This window comes from Ochotona curzoniae, unplaced genomic scaffold, assembly GCF_017591425.1.
Source record: "Ochotona curzoniae isolate NIBS_2020 unplaced genomic scaffold, NIBS_Ocur_1.0 contig_2699, whole genome shotgun sequence".
NCBI classification, from domain to species: domain Eukaryota; kingdom Metazoa; phylum Chordata; class Mammalia; order Lagomorpha; family Ochotonidae; genus Ochotona; species Ochotona curzoniae.
In genome coordinates this window covers 7,409,188-7,430,673 of record NW_024465561.1, presented here as the reverse complement: position 1 = coordinate 7,430,673, position 21,486 = coordinate 7,409,188, and the positions used below count along the sequence as shown (strand labels likewise).

At 48.0% G+C, this 21,486-nt stretch overlaps 1 protein-coding gene across 2 annotated transcripts in view; it reads left to right on the top strand.

The window, feature by feature from the left end:
- Nucleotides 1–371: 371 nt before the first annotated feature.
- Nucleotides 372–21,486, top strand: part of DPY19L3 (dpy-19 like C-mannosyltransferase 3) — a 75,416-nt gene continuing 54,301 nt past the window's right edge. For both annotated transcript variants that reach the window (XM_040976490.1, XM_040976489.1), the window contains exons 1-3: nucleotides 372–514; nucleotides 1,990–2,134; nucleotides 3,699–3,832. In XM_040976490.1, coding sequence (XP_040832424.1) covers nucleotides 2,029–2,134; nucleotides 3,699–3,832 — 240 coding nt within the window. In that variant the 5' untranslated portion in view covers nucleotides 372–514; nucleotides 1,990–2,028. The remainder of the gene's footprint in view (nucleotides 515–1,989; nucleotides 2,135–3,698; nucleotides 3,833–21,486) is intronic.

Here is a 21,486-nt window from a genome sequence, read left to right as displayed (position 1 = left end):
GACGCCTCCCCATGTGCCGGCCGGAGCAGCCCTGGACACGAGCGGCTCTGCCAAGCCCGCCGGCCGGGGCGCGGGGACGGGCGCCCGGGTGCGCCTTAATGAAAAGTTGCCCCGTTCCGCTGACCACGGCCGCTGCACCAGCGGATGCTCCGAGCAGCCAAGACCGTGGGCGGAAGTGCGCCTCTTCCTTCCGGCCGGCGCCGCACGAGACGGGGCGGGGGCTCGCCTTGACGGACGGCTCCTCGGGCCTATGGGTGCGGCGGCGGCGGCGGCCCGGCCTCCCCGGCGCGCCCCTTCCTCAGGGCGGTCGACGCCCCTCCAAGCCTCCGCACACACCCCTCCCCGCCATTTGCAGCGTGTGGCACAAAGCGCCGCCGCCGCTGCTGCCGGCTGCTCCTCCCTGTCCTCGCGGCGCGCCTGCTGCGGCCCGCCGTGCGGCTCCGCCCCCGAGGCCCGGCCGGCCTCCCCGTGCTTCCCCGCCCGGAGCCGCGCGTGAGGACGGCTGAGGCCGCAGGTCTGTGGCTGCGTGTCGGGGCGCGCGAGGGGACGCGTGGGTTCCCCGGGGCGGCCGGCCGGCCGGCTGGCTGCGTCCTGCCCAGCTGGAGTCTCCGGCCAGCCCCGCCGCGTCGCGAGCTGCCCGGGGAGGCGCGGCCGTGGTACCCGGGGCGTCCGGAGCGCCACCGGTGTCCCCCGCGCGACAGGCGGGTTCGGGGCCTGGAAGTCACGAGTGAGGAAGTTGGTGGGGCGACTTGTCCGTGGAGGCGGAGGAAGCGAGGAAGTTGGTGGGGCGACTTGTCCGTGGAGGCGGAGGGAGGGCCGGGGCTCGGACCTTCGCGGTCGCGCTCTCCCGCCTGGGAGCTCTCGAGTCCAGGACTGAAGTTCTTGGGCACCCAGGTGTGAGGCGCCAGGTGCTGCGCGTGCAGGTGGTGTGCAGGTGCACAGCTCCTGGAACCCACGGCGCCCAGGTTGGGGGGGATGCACAGCCTGGAGGGGGGGGACTGGATCGTGGGGAGCTCTCGGCTAAGGTCTTTTTGCAAACACTTCCCTGTTGATTTGTGCAGCAACTTTGTTTCGTAGTTGGGTGGGACTGTGGCGCATCCTGACCCCTTCCGTAGTTGTTGGCTTTCTGTCTTCTCTGGGTACAAGGTAGGAAATAATGGAATTTAAAAAACTGCTTCCTGAGGTTATGACTTACGGATTCGGGCGCCTGGGTGATGATTTTAACGAGCCCATGCTGGCGTCTTCTCCCACCTTGCTCCAGGCTCTGCTAATTGCCATGCTTGGTGGCAAAGGACTTGATGATTTGCATCACGTTGGTCTGTTCTGTCCAGCAGGTTATTTTTCCCTTTAGGAATGAATAAACTGTTGAAAATAAACGTGTCAGGCTTCTGGTTGTGTTTTGTAATTAGGAACGCATTGTTCATTATTGGGGAGACTGGAACCGGCTTACTCACTGCCAGTGCACCCCCGCCTCCCACCTGCGGCTTCCAAACCCGGCTGCTGCTCCCCAGGAAAAGCAGCTGCCCTGATTAGTACACCCCCGCCGGCAGCACCGCTCTGTCCCCCAGGCTTCAGGAGAGAACTACTAGGGTTAGAATTGAGACAAAATATCTCAGTTCTTCAAAAGCCTGCTTTGTCAACAAATTTACTCTTGAAGATTCCCACGTGGTCAGCTGTGTGGGAGAGACAAAGGAGCCACTAGTGCCTGAGCAACGGTGGAAAGTTACGTAATTGTGTGACAACTGGCCCTTAGGGAAGAGATTAGGGGTCCAGAGCTTCCTGGGAGAAGGGCAGGAGCTGGTGGGTGTGTCCTGGCTCCTGGCAGGGGCCCACTGTGCCGCAGGTGCCACCTCTGGTGGTTACATAACTGCCCAGGTTGTGGCTGCAGGGTAGACACAGGTGCACTGGTTGAGCGCAGGTGAGAACAGGGTGCTGGGGGGGGAGGGAGGGTCCTGACTGCCGGCCATTCACGTCTAATGTTGTTTGTAGGAGTGCCTGGGAGAACGATGCACGTAGGTCTTTGACAGGATGTTGTCCGCCGTCCGGCAGAGAAAAGAAGTAAAAACCACAGAAGTTTCTGAGCATTTTCCAGAACAAGAGGAACATGTGAAGTTAGAAAATGCGGTGCCATCTGGTAAGTGGTTTAAACTTACACCGTGTTTTGGTTTGCTTTTATTCCTTCAAATGAAAATGCTTTCCAACAGGGGCACACTTGGATGAGAGGTTGGAGTTGGGGAATGGGTTCCAGTGCCCCCACATTCTGATTCTGGTTATCTTGGCCCTGGCAGGGCAGACCACTGGTTCGTCACCTGTCACCTTCTGGTCCTATCGTCTGATTCTTTGACTTTCTGGAACAATGTTTTTCCCCATCATATTCTAGACTATTTCTGTCTTTTCTGGCTTGGGTTTGGTGTTCACTTAGTCATCTTTGCCTTCATGGCTGAATTCCTCAATTCATCTCAATTCACTAAAGTATTGAAAGACAAAGAGATTCTCTTTATTTTCAGTGAGGCTTCTGAGGTTTTTTTTTTTTCCCCTTCTTTTTTGGGAGGAGGGTGAGAGAGAGTGGTGAGTTCTTGGGAAATTGCTTCTGTAATACTGAAGATTTGGTAAGGGATACATCACATGGCTTTCCCGACCAGCTTCTTGCCTGCTGAGTTGCAAACAAAGTCGGGATTTTAAAAGAAGGCTGAAACTTGGCTGTTTGGGATGTATGACATAGTTTATGTTCTCTGCAGCCATGTTAGTTCTTACCAGCCAGAGCTAGTAAAATGACTCAGGGAAACAGCCCAATAATAATCTGCCCTTTTATTGTTGATTGTATCAGGGAGCTGTCACCCAGTTCAAAGTGGCAGCTGCTGGGCTGTGGACAAAGCACTTAGCAGTTTTGTCTTCCTTTTGTATTGAAATATAATTTGGAAGAGTACTCGCTTTACCAAAGATGTATTTATTCATGTCAGAATGTTTTTTTTTTTTTTAAAACCCTGAGAAGTAAAGGAAGGAGGAAAAAGAAGGGAATGACGCCTCTGAGCAGCGCTGGCGGTGCGGGCGCTGCGGTGCGGGTGCTGGCGGTGTGGGCGCGGTGGTGCGGGCATGGGCGGTGTGGTCGCTGCGGTGCGGGCGCTGGCGGTGCGGATCTCGCCGTCTGTGTTCCCCACACAGTGGTCCCCAGAAGCATTCATCTGGAGCTCTGCAGGAAGGAAGATCTTTGTGCTGTTTTGCAGGTTGCTGCTTTTGTTCCCAAACGTGAATCAGTTTATTTAAAAAAATATCGTCACTGTATAATATGCCCTTGTGTGGCCGCAGTGGAACTTCACTAATTCCTTGTTAAGATGCTATCGGGTTGGCCAAAATGTTTTAAAGTGTAGTACATCGATTTGATTTGCATTTTTCTTTTACTCCAGTGAATTTAAATGAATTTGAACATCTCTTTGCCGATTTTTTTTTTCTTCTCTTGTATTGCCTGTCCCTGTCCTGAATGTTTGCCACTGAGATATTCCCTTTTTTTTTTTTTTTTTTAATTATTACTATCTGGAAGTGAGTTAAGGTGGAGCAGCATCTGTAATAAGTGAGTGAGAACAGGTTGATGGGGTCACAGGAGCTTCAGATGGCTGGTGACCGGAGACGTCTCACCATCGGCAGGCGTCTGGGAATTCTGAACTCTCATTCACCCACATACTGTTCTGTTTTTCTGAAAGGTTGTTCCAACGGAAGATTATGGAAGATCGTGTCCTTTACATTTGGTGGGACCGTGGCCCTTTGCATGGGGCTTCTCACGTCCGTCTACCTTGCAACGTTACATGAGAATGACTTGTGGTTTTCTAATATTAAGGTACGGGATTTCTGTGCTTGCTGTGTAACATCGGACTCAGCAGTGTTGCCTGTTGTTAAGTAGATGCGTGACTACCACCTTGTGCTTTTGCTACAAGTTATCTCGAGGCTTTGCAGTTTTTATCATCAAGTGTGTGTTTTCTGTTTTTCATGGACTTATTCTGATTATAGAACAGTCACTCTAAACTACAGGTTGTTTTTTTTTTTCCAAACTAGATTATGAAATTGTTGCAATGAATGTTTCTTGATGGAATGAAATAGAAGATGATATGGCACATCACAGAACGTTGCTCTGTGATCTAGTTATTATTTGAATGTGTGTACAAATTGAGTCACAGCGTAATTTTTTTTTCCAATTGGCTTCAATAGGAGGGAAAGAAGAAAGTTAAAAGTCATGTTTCCAAATTATGGTTTCTTTAAAAAAGATTATTGGTTTGAAAGATGCAGTGACAGAGAGAGGGGGAGAGATGAAAAGAGAAAGTTTTTTTTATTTTTTTAAAGATTTATTTTTATTATTATTTTTTTTTTATTGGAAAGGCGGATATACAGATAGGAGAGACAGAGAGGAAGATCTTCCATCCGATGATTCACTCCCCAAGTGAGCGCAACGGGTCGATACTATGCCGATCCGAAGCCAGGAGCCTCTTCCGGGTCTCCCACGCGGGTGCAGGGTCCCAAAGCTTTGGGCCGTCCTCGACTGCTTTCCCAGGCCACAGGCAGGGAGCTGGAAGGGAAGCAGGGCTGCCGGGATTAGAACAGGTGCCCATATGGGATCCCGGGCGTGCAAGGCGAGGACCTTTAACCACTTGTGCCACCGCGCCGGGCCCGAAAAGAGAAAGTTTTATCTTCCGTCTTATTTCACTTAAATGTCCGCAGTAGCCACAGCTGGAAAATTCAGTGAACCAGCAAATGGGATTGCTCTCTCTTCCTTTCTCGCTCGCTCGCTTGCTGGTCCGCTCGCGCTCTCTTGTTTACTGTCTCTGCCTCTCAAGTGCACTGTAAATAGGTAGATAGTAAGTTTGTTTTGATGCACAGCTTTTTCATGTCGTCCGTTTCCTGTAAACTTTCTGGGGACCCTGCATGTGTTTGCATTACAGATATATATTTTTTTTTTTACACCCAAGTAATCTTCTGGCTTCATTTTCTGTGAATTTGTTGAAGTACCTTCATATTTCTGATCTTTTATTTACTAACCATGGTTTGTAATTACTACTTGCATGCAAAGATAAATATTTGCCTTTTCAAAGCCCCAAATTTATCCTTTTTATGAGAACTTTCAGAAGAACTGATCCTGGGGCAGACATTTGTCCTAACATTTAAGATACATATCCCCATATTGGGGTTACCTGAGTTTGACATCAGCCCCTGGCTCCTGACTCTATTTCCTTGCTAACGCAGACCCTTGGGGGCAATAGTGATGGCACAAATCATTTATACCTTCTCACTTATGTGGGAGACCTGGATTGAGTTTGTGGCTTTGGCATCAGCATCCTCTTTGGGGAACATTTGGTGAGTGAGTGAACCAAGAGATGGAAATTCACTCTATTTGCTTCTTAAATAAGTGAATACAATTTTAAAAAGGAAAGGGAATCGATGCATTGTCCACAGGCACTTCCTGAGGAGTTTTCTGCAGCATCTTGTGCTTTTGGTCCTATTGGAACGAGCCTGCCAAGGAAGCCACTTTGAATGGCATATCATTTCCTCAGATAACTTCTAGGATGGTTGATTTATCTATTTGTGAAACAGTCACTCCCTAAGAACGCACAACGGCTGGGACAGGAATTGATTCTAGTTATCCCACGTTGGGTGGTAGGGACCCAGTTTCTTGAGCCATCACCTGCTGCCTCTCAGAGTGAGCATACCAGGAAGCTGGTATGAACGGTAGAGCTGAGATTTGTAAGAGATTTGGAACTAGTTAGCTGATGGCAGATGCACATGTCCCAAATAGTATCTAAATTGTACCAGATGCCTGCTTCTTAGTTTATTTTTGGAATCAGTTGTATCAACCTAAAGATATCACATGTGTCTATGTATTTATATTTACTCAAGTTAGCAAGGCATTGAAGGATAATAATTCTTATTGTTCGGTGGTAATTGGTAGTTTTCCTTGTCAAGAAAAATTTTACTCAATATTTCTAAATATCTCTAAAGTAGTATTTTGAAGTCCCTAGCTTTAAACAGCATGTTGCCTACTTAACTAACACAGGTATTTTGAATAAGGGCTGAATATGCCTGAGTGGGCATAGAGCCACAGTTATACACCAGAACAGCATGTGGAAAGATTTATTTATTATTGTTTTTGAAAACCAAAGTGACGGGGTACACAGAAAGATAGTTCATCCACAGTCGCCAGTCACTTCATAAATGCCCACAAAAGATGGGTCTGCACCAGACTGAAACCAGCAGTCCAGAACACCATCTGGATCGCCCGTGTGGGCAGCAGGACCCCAGGTTCTTCAGCTGGCATCTGTTGCCTTCCTAGGCATGCTGGCAGGACACTGGCTTGGAAGCAGAGCAGCTGGGATTCATACCAGCACTCTCCTATAGGATGCAGACGTAACTCGCGGCAGCTCAGTCTAAAAGGCACCTCAACTGCTGCCTGATACACTGCAAGTTTAGCTGTTCAGCTTCAAGATTATTAGTGGCCTCGCTAATATTGTCAGTGCTCACGAAACCCGTGCCTTTCTAATTCCCCTCTCTCCTTGCGCTGGGTCAAGGATATCATTATACTTTTAGCTAGCGTTTTCTGAGTTCTTGTTCTCTGAGTCGCATTGGAGATCCTGGGAGGAATCACAGAGACTTTGGGATTTTCCAGGAAGTTTTCCGGCATTATAAGGAGTTCAGTAAATATCTGTTGAGCACTTACAATATGCTCCTTTACTTGTTGGGTAAGTCAAGGCCCTGGTGCCAGGAAGCTTACACTCTGGAGAAGGATATAGGCTCGTAGTGAGAGAGACCATCCTGCAGATGGAACGTCACAGAACCCCAACTCGGAAGACCAGGGAAGCTTTTCTAGAGGCGGTGATGGTAAGAGGTCCTGCAGGATGAGTAAGCGTGAGCCTGGCTGACAAGAGAGGAAAGATGAGACATGCCACGGAAATTCAGAAGACGACAACCTGGAGGGTGGAAGTGGAGTCGGCATTTCAGCATGGCAGGAGGACAGCCAGGGAGAGGGCTTGTGCTGACGATGGGGTCCAAGGCCAGACCACAGAGACCTGTCCTCCGTGTCTCGTCTGAATGTGGTGCCGAGTCCTGGTTTAAAGAGGCAGTGATGTCATCACATCAGGAGGTTAGAAAGATGGCTCTGGCTTCAGTGTGGGGGTACCAATCTGGCAAAGTTGATGTCATGGGAAACTGCTGAGAGAATCAATTTAGTGGTTTCAGTAATAGCTGAATATCCAAATAATGTACAGTAAATGGATGTCTTCTCTGTGCCAGATAGAGGGGGAGGCATACAGCCTTGAGTATAATTTGGAACTCAATTCCAATGAAAAGGTAAAGCAATTCATAAACAAACAAACAAAATCTTGTGGTGGAAATCAAACTGGCGATAGGATGACCACTAGGAGGTCACTTGGAATGGGGAAGTGAAGCCTACCACTTCAGGACAAGCAGGAGAAATTCCAGCTGTCAGAGAAGGCACCTAGGCTGTAACTGTGTGAGCATGGAGGAGCCCGGTATAGCCCCAACACTCAGTCAAGCCATGTGTGGTTTTATTAGCCAGGCAGAGTTGGAGGGAAGTGAAGAGTCAAGAGCCGTGGAGTAACTCATTGTGTCGAAGGCTGTGGAGAGTGAGTTGTCAGGCTGACCTGCTTTGGCCCATTAGCTGCTAAATGGTGGGTGGACATGGGAGCCCAGTGGGAGGTGCAGCAGCTCCCGACACCCAGCTACCCAGAGTCGGGCCGAGCTCCGCAGGTTGAGGACGCCGTGCTCCTCAAAGCTGCCCTCACTTCAGACACCTGTTGCAAGTGTTGGGGTCCACAGGTGACCCTCTCCTCTGAACAGCTGTCTGCCAGTTCTCCGGCTCCCACCCCCTGCTCAGGCGCAGTAAATCACCAGAGTGGCTCCCAGGACTCAGGAAGGGACTGTGATGACAGTTTTACAGGAGATGTGTTGGGCAAGATCCAAGAGAAGGTCCCCAACACAGAGCTTCTGTCGTCCTTTCCAGCTGGGATCAGGCCACATGCCCCTCCTGACGCAAACCAGGGCCACCCCCAAGCCACCTGTTAACACAAACCATGAGAGTCGGTCTGGGGCATACACTGCTCAGAGCGGGGGCAGAAACACTCAGCATTGGGAAGCTCCCCATGCAGGAGTAGGGATAAAGAGCCGAGTGGGGGCAAGACAGGAAGAGGTGAGTTCAGGGCTGGCTGGGCAATGAGGCACTTACTTCTAAAGCAGTCCCAGCAGAGAGATGGGGGTGAAGGAAGCTGGCAGCATGGATCCTAAGCCAGCAGTCCCATCTGTGTTGGAAATGGACGCAGCTTGGGGGATGTGTGGGCGAGATTGTGTCAGAAGGGTGTAGAATGAGAAAAAGAGAAGCTAGGCCAGTTTCTGTGTGTGCTTCCTCTACCATCTGGGAAGCTGTGACACAAGCTCTTCCCTCACAGGTCTCTCCCCACCCCCATCTCTGTCCCCTGCGGCTTTCAGTGGAGCTGAGTCGGACTGTATTTTATTCCTCTGTATTTACTATGTCAGACTTCTTCCCCCCTTTATCACCGGAGGGGGTCGTCTAATACTGCAACCACCACTCAATCCTGATGATCCCCCTGCACAGGCGCTTGCTTCATTGCTCTGTCCAGATGGTCTGAATGCACTCTGTCCCACGGAGCTCTGAGTGCAAGGCACCTTGTGCATCTGGAGTGAGTGACACAGCAGCCGTGGACCACATGTGGCTGTCGGACACTGGAAGTGTGGCTAGGGAAACTCAAGAATCGAGCTAGTCTCTTTATACAGTCTTAATTACTTGAACTTTAAGGTCCATGTACATTTTCTGTCAATAAGCAATTGAAAGTTGTGGCCGTTATTGATCGAAGGAAGACCTTAGCCAGAGGAAAGCTTCATATTCAGAGTACATTATGTCCTCGTAATGGGCTCTTCTAACATGCCGCTTTCATATTAGGAATCGGGGAATATTTGAGAATGATAAATTGGTTTCCATTTTTGTGCTTGTAGGCTATAATTTATCATCAAAACTGCTAAACTAGTTTTTAATGAAAATACTTTTGAAAATTTTGAATTAGTCATATTTAACTGCTCATAAAGCAGGTAAAGTGCACTTTGAGTTTATGTACTAGAAATTACTATTTTCTTTAAACTTTCTAGTATTTGAAAGTGAGAAGCCATCTGAACCAGCGACTTGAAAGTCTGAGGTACAGATTCTGACCTGAAGTGATCATAAAAAGTCTTTTTGTGCTATCCTTTCCCAGAGTATCTTTTAATATTAAAAAGTTACTTTCTAGCTATCTAAGCCATTGGATAAAATTATCCTTGCTTGGAAATTGCAAGTACCAGAACAAAATTTTGAAGACTTATTTATTTGTCAGGTAGTTAACAGACAGGGAGAGGCCTTCCACCCGCTCTTTCACTCCCCGAAGGTCTGAGTCAGCCACTGGGACTGGGCCAGGCCGAAGCCAGGAGCCAGGAACTCCAGCTGGGTCTCTCAGGTCAGTGGCAGCGTTCTGACCATCATCACTTAGTTTCCTAGGAACATGGGCAGGGAAGTGAATTGGAAGTGGAACAGCAGCCAGGATTTGAACTGTAATGCCCATGTGGGATGCTGGCATTGCATATGGTGGCTTAACCGACTGCACCACAACACTGGGCATAGACTTTTTTTTAAACACCCTGAGTTGAATGCTGTGTCCTAGGTACTGTGCTAGGTGTATTTGTGCATATTTTATCTAATCTGCCTGTCTCTGGAACCCGGTCACTTTAACTGATCCATTAAATGCAGGCTGCTCTTTGCTCCAGCGAGCAGGGAAGCCAGGCGAGCATTTGTAATGATTTGTGGTTAGCAGACACTGTAACAACAGACCTCGATCTTTCATTTTTTAGACATGCATTGCGTATTTTTTTTCTTAATTGTGCAAAGTGTACTGTGACAGGAACGGATATTTACAGTGAAAGACTGCCCTCATCCTCTGTAGCCTTAACAGAAACTTTCATTTCTCCCTGCTGTTCCTCACCCTGTGTGTGGATAAGGATGTATGACCCCAGTGTACAGCTTATGTCATCTGCTTTCTCTGATATGCAAACTCATGCTTTTTCCATGTGTTCCAATTTTACCTATTTTCCAAAGTTTTGATACCTTCATGAAACTTTCACGTTCACTATATAGATAGATATGGTTACATCACTTTAATACTTTTTAGAGCCGCTGTACTCATTTCCATGCTTCCCAATTTTGGATCTGTAGATTCTTTGTAATTGGGTCGTTAACCTTGCTTGCATCTCGCTTTAAAGTGGCCACATAAATAGGTCAGGCCTCATTTTCCTACCGAGGACCGTGAAAAGCAGCAGCCCCCCCATTCTCTGAACCCAACAGTTCTCTAATGCGAGAGCTGCCAGATCTGGTGAGACATGCTGGCGTGTAGAAGGATGCTCGCAGAGGAGTGTCAGAGCCACGCACTTAATAACCCTTGCAAAGGCAGAATTTTCCTGAGTTGGGGCCATGTCCAGAAGCAGCTCTCCTGGACACGCTGTGATGTGAGGGAGAAGCAGGGAGGAGGACTGACAGGCGGATTGCAGAGACGAGCCCATCAGGAGGAATAGAGACAGCTTGGTTCTGAGCCTCTGAAGATGTCGTCTCTCCAGACAGTAATGAAGATGGAGGGAGTCGCTCTTGTAAACCATCCCGCATCATAAGTCAGACTCCGTCCCTGGCCCTTCCCCCACGTGAACTTCCCACCGGGGGCTGGTGTAGTCAGAACTTGACAACAGTCAGAAATGCCTAAGAATCAGGGACCTGGGTGGAGCTCCAGGTTCCTGTATAGGAACATCTGCTTACGTCTGCATGTACAGACTCACCTTTCCCCCGGAAACAGTAAGTCAGGATTTGTCGGCTTTGGTATTCTCAGCCACCATACAGAGTTTGGAAAATAACAAAAACCATCCAAGGTGCAAGGCAGACAGACAGTAAACCTAAAAGAGAACAGAGACACGAGGGAGAAGGTACACACATTCGTTCAGAGTTCTAGAAGGAGAGAGAAAACACAGTCAAGGCAGTGTCTGAAGAGGTGGTTTCACCCTGGCCCATCCCTGACAGTTGCAGCCATTTAGAGAGTGAACCAGAGGATGGAAGATCTCAGGCTTGATTCCCTGTCTCTCCCTTCCTCTGTAACTCCGCCCTTGGAATAAATGAATAAATCTTTTGTCTTATCTTGGGGTCCGTGTTGTGGCATCGCACGTTAAGCCTCAGCCTGCAGGGCCAGCATCCCGTATGGACTTTAGTGTGATCCAGATCGCTCCCGTTGTGATCCAGCCCCCCGTGAATGCACTTGGGAAAATAGTGGAAGTTGGTTGACCCCCCTGCATCCGTGTGGGAGACCCAGAAGCAGCTCATGGCTTTGGCCCAGCCCAGCACTGGCCTTTAATAACCACTTGGCAAGGTAATCAGCAGATATGACAACATTCATTCTCTCTCTGTAATTCTGCCTTTTAAATAATAAAAAGTTATTTTGATCCAAAATAATTTTGAAATTTGTGCATGGGTCATAACAGCTGTTTTTCATGAACCTGTGAAAGATTCCAGGCGTGCATGCATTTCAGAATTCTTTTTTGCACTAAAGTAAGCTTTTGCTTTGAAAGAGAAGCAAACATAGCTCCCATAAGCCAGACAGTTCCCCAGATGCCTTCATGGCCGGAGCTGGGTGGGGTCGCAGCCAGGAGCTGGGAGCTAGGTCCGGGTCTCCTGAGCCGTCATCTGCAGCCAGCCAGGCTGCATGTCAGCAGGAAGTTGGAATCAGGAGTTAGAGCTACAGTTTTGTTTTTTTAGATTTATTTTATTTGAAAGTCACAGTTACACACAGGTTTGTGCGTACACACACACACATACACACATGCACACCCCATCCACTGCTTCATTCCCTAAAAGGCCTTAACGGTCAATGCTGTGCCTGACCAAAGCCAGGAGCCCAGGGTTTCTTCCAGGTCTCCCTGGTGGGTGCAGGGGCCTAAGCACTTGGGTCATCTTCCTGCTGTACATTGGGAGAGAGCTGGATCAGAAGTAGAACAGCCAAGACTCAAACTGGTACTCCTGTGGAATGCTGGTGTTGCAAGCAGTGGTTTTACCTGCTACACCATAGTTCCAGCCCCTAGAACGGGGTATTGAACTCAGGTTCCGATGTGGGCATCTTGACAGTTAAGCTAAATCCTTGCCCCAAAGCTTACCTTTTCCACAAGGTTTTTGAAGTTTCCTCAAAGATACCACTCTGAAAGTTTAATTCAAAACAGAGACGCAAGCAGATTTTATGTTCTTCAGTGAAGTCCAGGAAGCTAACAAAAAGAACATTAGCTGGCAGAACTTGGGGTAAGAAATAGCATTACTGGATACAGCACACAGGATCCCTGAATCTGCAGAAAGCACAGGTGGAGAAACGTTGGGCGGGTGTGATGAGAACAGACATCCGAGGCAGTGGCCACAAAGTACCCACTGGGGAGGGCAGAGCACAGTGAGCGCCTCGCGTGGGCCTCGCAAGAACCAAAACAGGTTTCCAAAAGTAAAAGAAAAATTGAATTGATACATTGGAGAGTCATGGGTTCCAGGAATAATCAGCCTAGAGGAATCATTGGCATGGTATAGCCTTCTGTGATGGCTGGACTTGAACCTTAGAACATTACTCTGCCATCTGGTCACCCTGGAGGGGCGGGCAGCAGGCTGTTGCCTCCCTGCGCAGCCCTTCGTCCCCGGCAGAAGGAGAGCCAGACCTCCGTGTCCCTGTTGCCATCCGTGCTTCATGCCTGATCTGCCCTTCCCACACGCCTCATCCCTCTCAAAGCTACCAGTACCACCGGGCTCCCAGCTTTTCCAGGGTGACATTTCATCTTCAAAGGCCATGAAGGAGATGTAGAGAATACTCTCATAATTTATGAAGTGATTTTCACATTTTAATTCGGCCACTGTATGTAGAAGCACCGTGTAAACTGTTGATTTTGAAAAATGCAATTTTTAAGAACACTTGAAACAGAAAAGGAAAAATTCACTTAGGCAAGGGATAAATAGGAAAAAAAAGTAGACTGTCAGTAGGGCTGAAATGTATTTACTATAAGATTAAGTATTATAGAATAGGACTGGCATTGTGGCACAGTGAGTTAAGCTGCTGCCAGACAAATGCCATACACGTGCCGGTTTCAGTCCCGGTTGCCCCACTTCCCATCTCCTGCCCTGCTAACGCCCCTGGGAAGGCAGTGGAAGATGGCCCAGATGTTTGAGCCCTTGGCGTCCGCAGGGCGACCTGCGTGGAGGTAGAGCCTCCTGGCTTGGACAGCGCACAGCCACAAGTGCATTGGCTGTTTGGAGATTGAATCAGGAAATGGGAGCTGTCTTTCCTATGAAACTGCCTTTCCAATAAATTACTTAAAAAAATCCACTCCAGGACTAATACTATTTATTTAAAAACTTACAGAACAAAATGTCTATGATAATAAACAGTGTATTAATAATATGTAATAATGTTACAACAACAACAGTAATTAGAAGAGGAATGAGATGGGTGAAAGATGATGGATTCATTTTGATTTTATACCTAGCAGCCAGAATTTTTCATTTAAAATTGAAGAGTCAGGAGATGGGAATAGTATATGAAGAAACTTCAAGAAGTTAATGGAATTCAAAGATAAATATATTTTCATACAAAAAATTATTGATACCTATGTAAATGAGCATCCAGCTAGTGCAAATGTGTGTTACGAAAACAATGACATGAATCGCAAACCCTCTGACTTCGAGGTCCCTTTTGTAAAGTCTAAGAAACAAATTCGTTCGTTCCAAGGTCAGGGATCGGGCATCCAGCGATGGCCTAGCTGATGCCTCTTCCTGTGACGCAAGGGCACGTGTGCGTGACAGGAGGGGCAGGAGGGGCAGGAGGCCAGGCTCGTCCTGCATCAGGAGCCTACTGCTGGGGGCACGGCAGCCCCAGTCTCATCTGTGAGCTGGTCACCCACGAGAGGTTCCACCTCCCGCACCGTGCCCTGGGGATTGCGTCTCCAACACCTCAGCCTCGCGCAGTGTGCTGTCCTCAGATACCACCTTGATTGTGTTTGCTCTTTCCTTCCGGAACTCTGAGTGAATGCGTGCATCTTATCCCTCATGTCTCTGCTTCTTCTAGAATTACCATCTGTCTGCCTGGTATCTTGGATAGTTTTTGTTATTTTTCAACATCTAGATAGTGTATGAGAATACCAAACCAGGCAAATACTGGGTGAGTGCATACATATTTATATGTGTGTGTATACGTTACACACATAGATCATAATTTTAAATCCTAAAATCTCATAGATTGTTTATTTTAGAAGGTATAGAGGGCATTCAGAAGAGTTAAAGGGCTTGCCCGAGGACACTTCTTTCATCAGCTCTGATAGTTAAAATTCAAATCCCGTGCACCTAGCCCCAGAGATGGGGTTCCTTGAGCCAACCCCTGCAGTCCTCATTCCCTGCTGGTCTCCGTAAGATCAAAAACAGAAGGCTGTCCACAGCTGGAAAGCATACGTGTTGGGCAACTGTTCAAGCTCTATACTGGGGTGGGGAACATCCACCCTCAGGCCATATAATGCCTACAGAATTTATTTGGTCTGGATCTGCCAAGATGCCAGAGATGGGACTAAAAATTCTACGAATCTGTAGCAGGCTAATTTTTTATTTACTATTCAAAGACTTGTTAAATCAATGTGCCTTCCTGTAGATGTGTGAAAGTGTAAAATCACTCAGCTACCTAGGACCAGCAGTGAGCCTCGGCCCCATAAGGAGCATTTGCTAACAACACCTAGCATCACATTCAGTGAAAGAACGGGAAAAGGTGCTTACCCTTATAAACTGTCTAAGATACACCAGTAGGACTGTAATAGTAGAAAAGACAAGGGCTGGGGTTGTAGCACCGTTGGCTAAACTGCTACTTAGGAAGCCAGCATCCCATATCTGAACACTGGAGTTGGAATATAATTGCTCAGCTTCCAGTCCATTTTCCTGCTAATGTGCCTGGGAGGGCAGTGCAAGATGGCCCAGGTCTTGGAACACTGCCCTCCATATGGGAGACCAGGATACAGCCCTGGTTCCTAGCTTGCTCTGGGCACAGACCATTTGAGGAGTGAACCTGAGGAAGGAAGAACCCTTGTTTTGTCTCTATCATTCTTCCAAATAAGTAAATATCTTAAAGTTAAGTATAAAGGTGAAATTATTAAATATGTATTTAAATACTTAAAAAATGCTTAAAAGATGATAACAAATGTTGGTAAAGATCTAGACAAGTTGGAGTCCTTTTCCATGACTGGTAGGGATTTTCAGTGATAGCGCTGCTTTGGAAAGTAGCCTAGCCATTCCTCAACAGTTACACCTACGCTTTGCATAGAATCCCCGCTGTTCTGAGTAGTCAAGGAAAGTGATAATGTGTCCACACTAACGCTTGTGCGTGATGGTTCATAGAAGCATGTTTGTAAGAGTCCAGAAGTAGAAACAACCCAGATGCCCATCAACATGAGTGAGGTGCCGATGCCACACGATGGTGTGTGATTTGGCAGTTTTGAAATGGATCACCTGTGAAGCCACTTTTAAGTGGCTGAATTGTATGTGTGTGAACTCAATCCTGATAACCTGTTAAAAGAATCGTTGCATTTTGTTTTTAAATACAGCGCACACACACAGCTCAGACTGTGCCAACTTACCCAGCACAGCAGCAGCTCCTCAGTAGAACTGTCTGTGAACACGGGAAGGTCTTCATCGACACTGACCGGCCGAATGCTTCAGCAGCTGGCCAAGTGTGTCCAGGAATGGAGGAACTACTGGCTTTTCTATTTCAACCACATTTCAGTAGGCATATGCAGTTAGAGACTAATGAATTGGACAGCGCCCCATTAGAAGTGTATCCCATGCCAGCGCTCTCCGCTGTCACTGCTGTCACTTAGCACTGCTTGGCAAGTGCCAGTCAGCCCAGCATGAGCAAAGTAAAATGTGAACGTGGAAAAGAAAGAAAGAAAATCATTATTTGCAGATGACATGACTGTATTCATGGAAGCTCTGAGAGAATGATCTGAAAAAAATATAACGAGCAGTGAGAAAATTCAGAAGTTAGCAGGGTATGAAATTAAATACACGGAAGCCACAATATGTTACAGTTTGTCAGATTGGAAGTAACAGAAAAGGAGGAACCCGTGTGTTACTTGGCAGTCCTGTGGTGCTCCCTTCAATCTGCCACAGCCTTTTCTTCCCCCCCAGACCCTCACTTGACCTTCCTGGCTCTTGAGCCTCAGCTGATGGCTGCTGCTGCCCTGCCTCTGGTGTCGCTGGGAAAGCAGAAGCCGGCTGACAGCATCTGCCTGGACCTCTGCCCAGCTCTGCCTGTTTGCGCTGGCTTTTCTCACCTGGTGTGGGAGGCCCCATCCCCCTGCCTGCTGCCGACACACACTGCTGGGACAGAAGGTTCTCCCTCTTCCATGCTACAGGGAAACCTCCATGACCCTGCTTTCCTTGAGCTCTTGTCCCATGTTTCTGCTCTCTTTTAGCACCAGAATCACCCCCTTCCCCCCCACCAAAAAAGAAGTTGGGCAAAAGTTTCTCTCTTGAACCTATGCCAGTTGGTCTTTTTTCTATGATATTGTGATTTAAAAAAATGTTCTGGTGAGAATCTCCAGTGACCTTCAAGACACTGAATCAAGTGGTCAGTCTGCAGTCTACCTCATTTTACTTGACTCATTAGCCCAGTTTTCTTGATTTTTGGCCGTAGTCTCCTGGATTTACCTTGACAACATTGGCCGGGAGAATGTGTGGCTCCCTTGCTTGCTGCTCAGCCTCCTGACCTCTGGCAGGGAACCCGGAGCCCAGCCTCCTGCCCTCCGGCAGGGAACCCAGAGCCCAGCCTCCTGCCCTCCGGCAGGGAACCCGGAGCCCAGCCTCCTGCCCTCCGGCAAGGAACCCGGAGCCCAGCCTCCTGCCCTCCGGCAGGGAACCCGGAGCTCAGCCCTCGGGTTTTGATTCACTGAGGTTTCTAAGAAGTCTTGTCTGCAGCTCTATTTAAATACCATCTGTCTCCTACCAGTCCCCTGAGGAGCCACCTTCCTGTGGATGTCCAGTAAGTGCTTCAGGCCTAACCAGTCCGAAACTAAACATCTGACTCCTGCAGCTTCATCCCTCGGTGGGGGAACATTTCACATTACATCCCTAAGCAGGGCTGGTCTGCTGTGGTTTCATGGTATTGAGAGCCACGTCTCCTGCAGCCTCCTCCACAGCCTCATGCTGGGTCACCGGACAGTCCCCCTTTTTGATTTCCCTGCCCGGTCCTAAGCTTGCCATCCAGTCTGACTCAGCAGGCAGTGTGGTCCTCTAAAAATCCCACTCACAGCCCTCCTCATGCCAACTGAGCATATCCTAAACCAAACTCGTAGCCTACTGCCAATGCCCTTCACGCCCCAGCGTCCCAACCCAGGTCTGACCACATGGCCTCTTCCTGCCCTTATCACCTTTTTCTCCTTTCTCATTGCCCATGCTTACTCTCTCCCACCCAGGCCATCCTTCCCTCTTGTCCTCCAGGGTGCATGGGACAGGCGGGGTCTTCCCTTGGGTACCCTCTGATTCAGTGCCTCACTTCTTCAGCGATCTGTCCAGGTGCCAGTGAAGCCCTCCTCCCACCACCAGCCTTGCCTGTCCTTACCTGGTTGACATTTTGCACGGCTTCTAGAACTCATCTACATTGTGTGATAATGTTGCTGATGCTTCTGAAAAATGTGTTCTTATTTGCTGCCCACCAGTTTACTCCCCAAAGACCCACAACAGCCAGGGCCAGACCGGACTGCATCCAGAAGCAAGAGAGTCAATGAAGGTTTCCCCAAATGAGTGGCAGGAACCCCCAAGCATTTGAGTTGCCAATCCCTGCCTCCCAGGTGCATTACCGGGAAGCTGGGCCTGGAACCAGGCATTCTAAAATGGGTTGCAGGTGTATGCCGGGTGGCAGCGTAACACCCGCTCCTTCCCTTCCCCTCCCTGATATTTCTTTGTTCTTTTCTCCCTCTGCTCTAGATTGCTCATTTCGTGAAGCCAGACATTTTGTTTGTTTTTGTTGCCTCCAGAAAGAAAATGCTTGTCCTGGCAGGCGTGTGGCCCAGGAGTTAACACTCGTACGATGCATGTCAGCAGAGTACCTGGATTTGAATTCCAGGCCTGGCTCCTGACACCAGCTGTTTGCCAGTGTATCCTGGGAGGCAGTGGTGATGGCACGAGTGACTGGGTTGCTGCCACCCACCCAAGGGACCTGGTTACATTCCAGGGCCCTGGCTTTGGCCCCACCCTAGCCTTTCCTCAACCTTTGCAGGTATTGGGGGAGTAAGCCGGTAAATTGGGGTGGGGGGCACTGTCTCTGCCTCTCAGAGCATTGGGAAGTGGTACAGATTCATTGACCCACTCATTCCTGGCACTAGGCTTCTAAAAAAAAAACAAACAAAATGCTGTTGGCTTCTGTTAGAGAAATGATGAATGAGTGAATGAGAAAGATGGATTGGAGGGGAAAGAGGCCAGTTACAGGTGTGGAATCCTAGCGAAGCTAGTCCGTGGTGAAGGCACAAGGCTGACCATCCTTCCCACTGCTTACCTGTGCTTCTTTGATAGCTGTTTTCCTTTCCCTGTGATGTATTGTTCTTTCTGATTGAACCGCGAACATGATCTCGGACTGAATGCAGATCTTTTGTTTCCCTAGCGAATCAGTGCGGGTTAATGATGGGAAATGGTAATTCTCATTTGGCTGAACACACCCAGGCCGCCTGGTTTCCAGCCACTTTTCTCCCTGTGGGCTAACATTCCTCACTGTCCTTTCTGGTTTATTTGATAGTGCAGAACGTGCATGTCCTCCCCTTGACTCCTCCCGCGAAGCCAGGGGTCTTTAGGACGGGTCGCCTCAGTGTGGCCCCGTGGGGGTGCTGTCGCTCCAGCAGCAGTCTGACAGACTCACAAACGCTGCTTTGGCAGCTCTCACATGCCCTGACTTTTCTCAACTCCAGGGCAAGAACCATTTCCATTCTAACAGATGGACATGAATTTAACCAGACAATAAACCACGTATGTGCCATAAATGTGTTTGCAGAGGGCACGATTGCCAGTGCAGAATTTTCAAGAACAGCTGTCCCATCGCGAGCGCATTGCTTGGTGAGATGATTTGTTAACCTAATTCTGAAACAGATTACGTTCATGAAGTTAATCTGTCAGTGGCTTCTCCTCCACTACCCACAGTCTAATTATTCTGGAGGGAGGGGGCAGTTTATACAAGCAAAATTTACTTACATGAGACTTAAAAACGAATTTGATCTGCTCGCTTTCCAAATCTGGTGTCATTTGTCTAAAAGGGGTCTTTACCCTTTTGTGCGTTGCTAGCGTCTTGTCTTCATGCCTGCCAGAGATGCAGATCATTGACTGGGAACCGTCATCACCATTCCCTTGCTGCTTTCCCCGTTAGTAATCCCATTGCATTACTACATCAACTACTAGTTCGTTTGAGCTGCACAGTTCTTTAAAAATATATGTGGTTCTTTTTTGTCCCCCTTTGTCCGCCTGTCCCTGTCTTCGGATAAGATGTTTCCATTCCCTCCACCCCCGTTGCTCTCCCTGTGGAACCTATGCAAATGAGAACACGGAGGATTTGTTCGCTTTGCATTCTTCAGACGGTGACTTTTGTTGATGTACATTTTCTCTGGCATGATCCACCAGGCAAAGTATAAATTGCTGTAAAACTGGAAAAGTGTTTGAATGAATAAAGCAGATGTTCTCTTAGCGTGAAGCAGATGTAAAACTTGCAAGTGTCTGTCTAATAAAGTATAGCATTTGGTTCTATACAGCTGGTGCCAAGATTACCGATTAATCATGTTTGAATGCATTTTTACTAATTAGGCCCCCCTCCGTTCTTTACTGTTTGGGGTATATTAAAGAGAGGGGCGGAGCACAGAAGCCTTCCCCTTAGAGTCTTTTGAGTAACATCTTTTTTCTTCTTCTCTGTCATTCTTTTCTTCTTGGAACCATGCAGGAAATGAAGTTCTTAGATGTGGATTACTGATTTGGCTCTCCAGTCTGATTTGGGGAGATTGGCCTGACATTAGAATCTTACACTGAAAGCGATAGTTAGTACTTTGAACACTTTAAGGCAGCTGGGGAGAAGAAAAGGAATGTAATTAAGCTTAATGTTTTCTTTTCTTATTTGCACGGACAAAAGCTAGTATTTGCTCAGTTAACATCACTTCATAGCTGCTGTGCTTGTCTAGCCAATTAGGCTTTTGAACTTTTTTTTTAAACATGTATTTATTTATTTGAAAGGCAGAGTTGCAGAGAGAGAGAGAGGGAGCAATCTCTCTCATCTGCTGGCTCACTATGCAAATGCCCACAGTAACGAGGAGTGGGACAGGCCAAATAACGAGGAGTGGGACAGGCCAAAGATGGGGCTTTGGCTCCTGGGTCTCTCACGTGGGTGCAGAGCCTGGGCACTTGGGCCATGCTCTGTTGCTTTCCCAGGGGCACTAGCAGGGAACTGGATCGGAAGTAGAACTGAAAGGACACATTCCAGCACACAGTAGGGTGCCAGACAACACCAACTCCCCAGAATTTGAATGTTCTGGAAAGAAATGATACCACTTTGGCTTTAGGTTATCCGAAGCAATGGAGCAATTTTTATTTAAGAGTGAAGATGAATGGTTAAGGAGTATTGCTTATTCTGCTGTGAAAGAAACCACGCAGATCAGTAACAACTGGGAAAGCAGCAAGAGCTGTGGGATTGTACATTGTCCTTTATTTAAAGTAGTCTGGCTTTCATTGGGTCTGGCTAACTCGGCCAGCACCTCCAGCAGGCTGATTGTTAAGGTGAGCATTTTGTGTGGCCCACAGATGTGTTACAAATATTCAAAAGTGGCCGTCAGCAGAGAAACAATTCCCCAACCCCTGCTATGGAGTAAGGAGGCTGCGGAATTACAGTCCAGGGCCCGGTGAACCTTTTGTTCCATGCTTGATCTTTGAGGACAAGTTGTTGTCTGTGAAAGGAAAGTCAGTGTGTAGGAAGGCTGGCCACCCCACCTCCTGTTTTTCCTTTAAAAGGACATAGCGGTGATGAAACTTAATAGTTTAACTTTTGGTGTCAGTAATCAGGTATTTATTCCCTTCGGTAATTAGGAGGGTATTTCTTCAATGCTTTACCCATGAACTGAATTATAGGTTTGTTTGTTTTTCTCCAAGATCAGAAATTTCAAGGATAGAAGAAACAGGGTGGGTAAATTTCAATTCTGAAGATAAATAGCACAAGGGTTCTTTCAATGAAGTGTTTATTACTGTTGAAAAGATAGTTCGAGGTACAGGGAGGCATGCTGGAAGTTGTTCAGCAGCCGGAAGTGTGGTGTTCTGTGGTCAGCCTCTCCGAGAAGTTCAGCTGGGCTTGTGGAATGGAAATCTACTCTAACGGGAGACACTCCGATGAGTGTTAG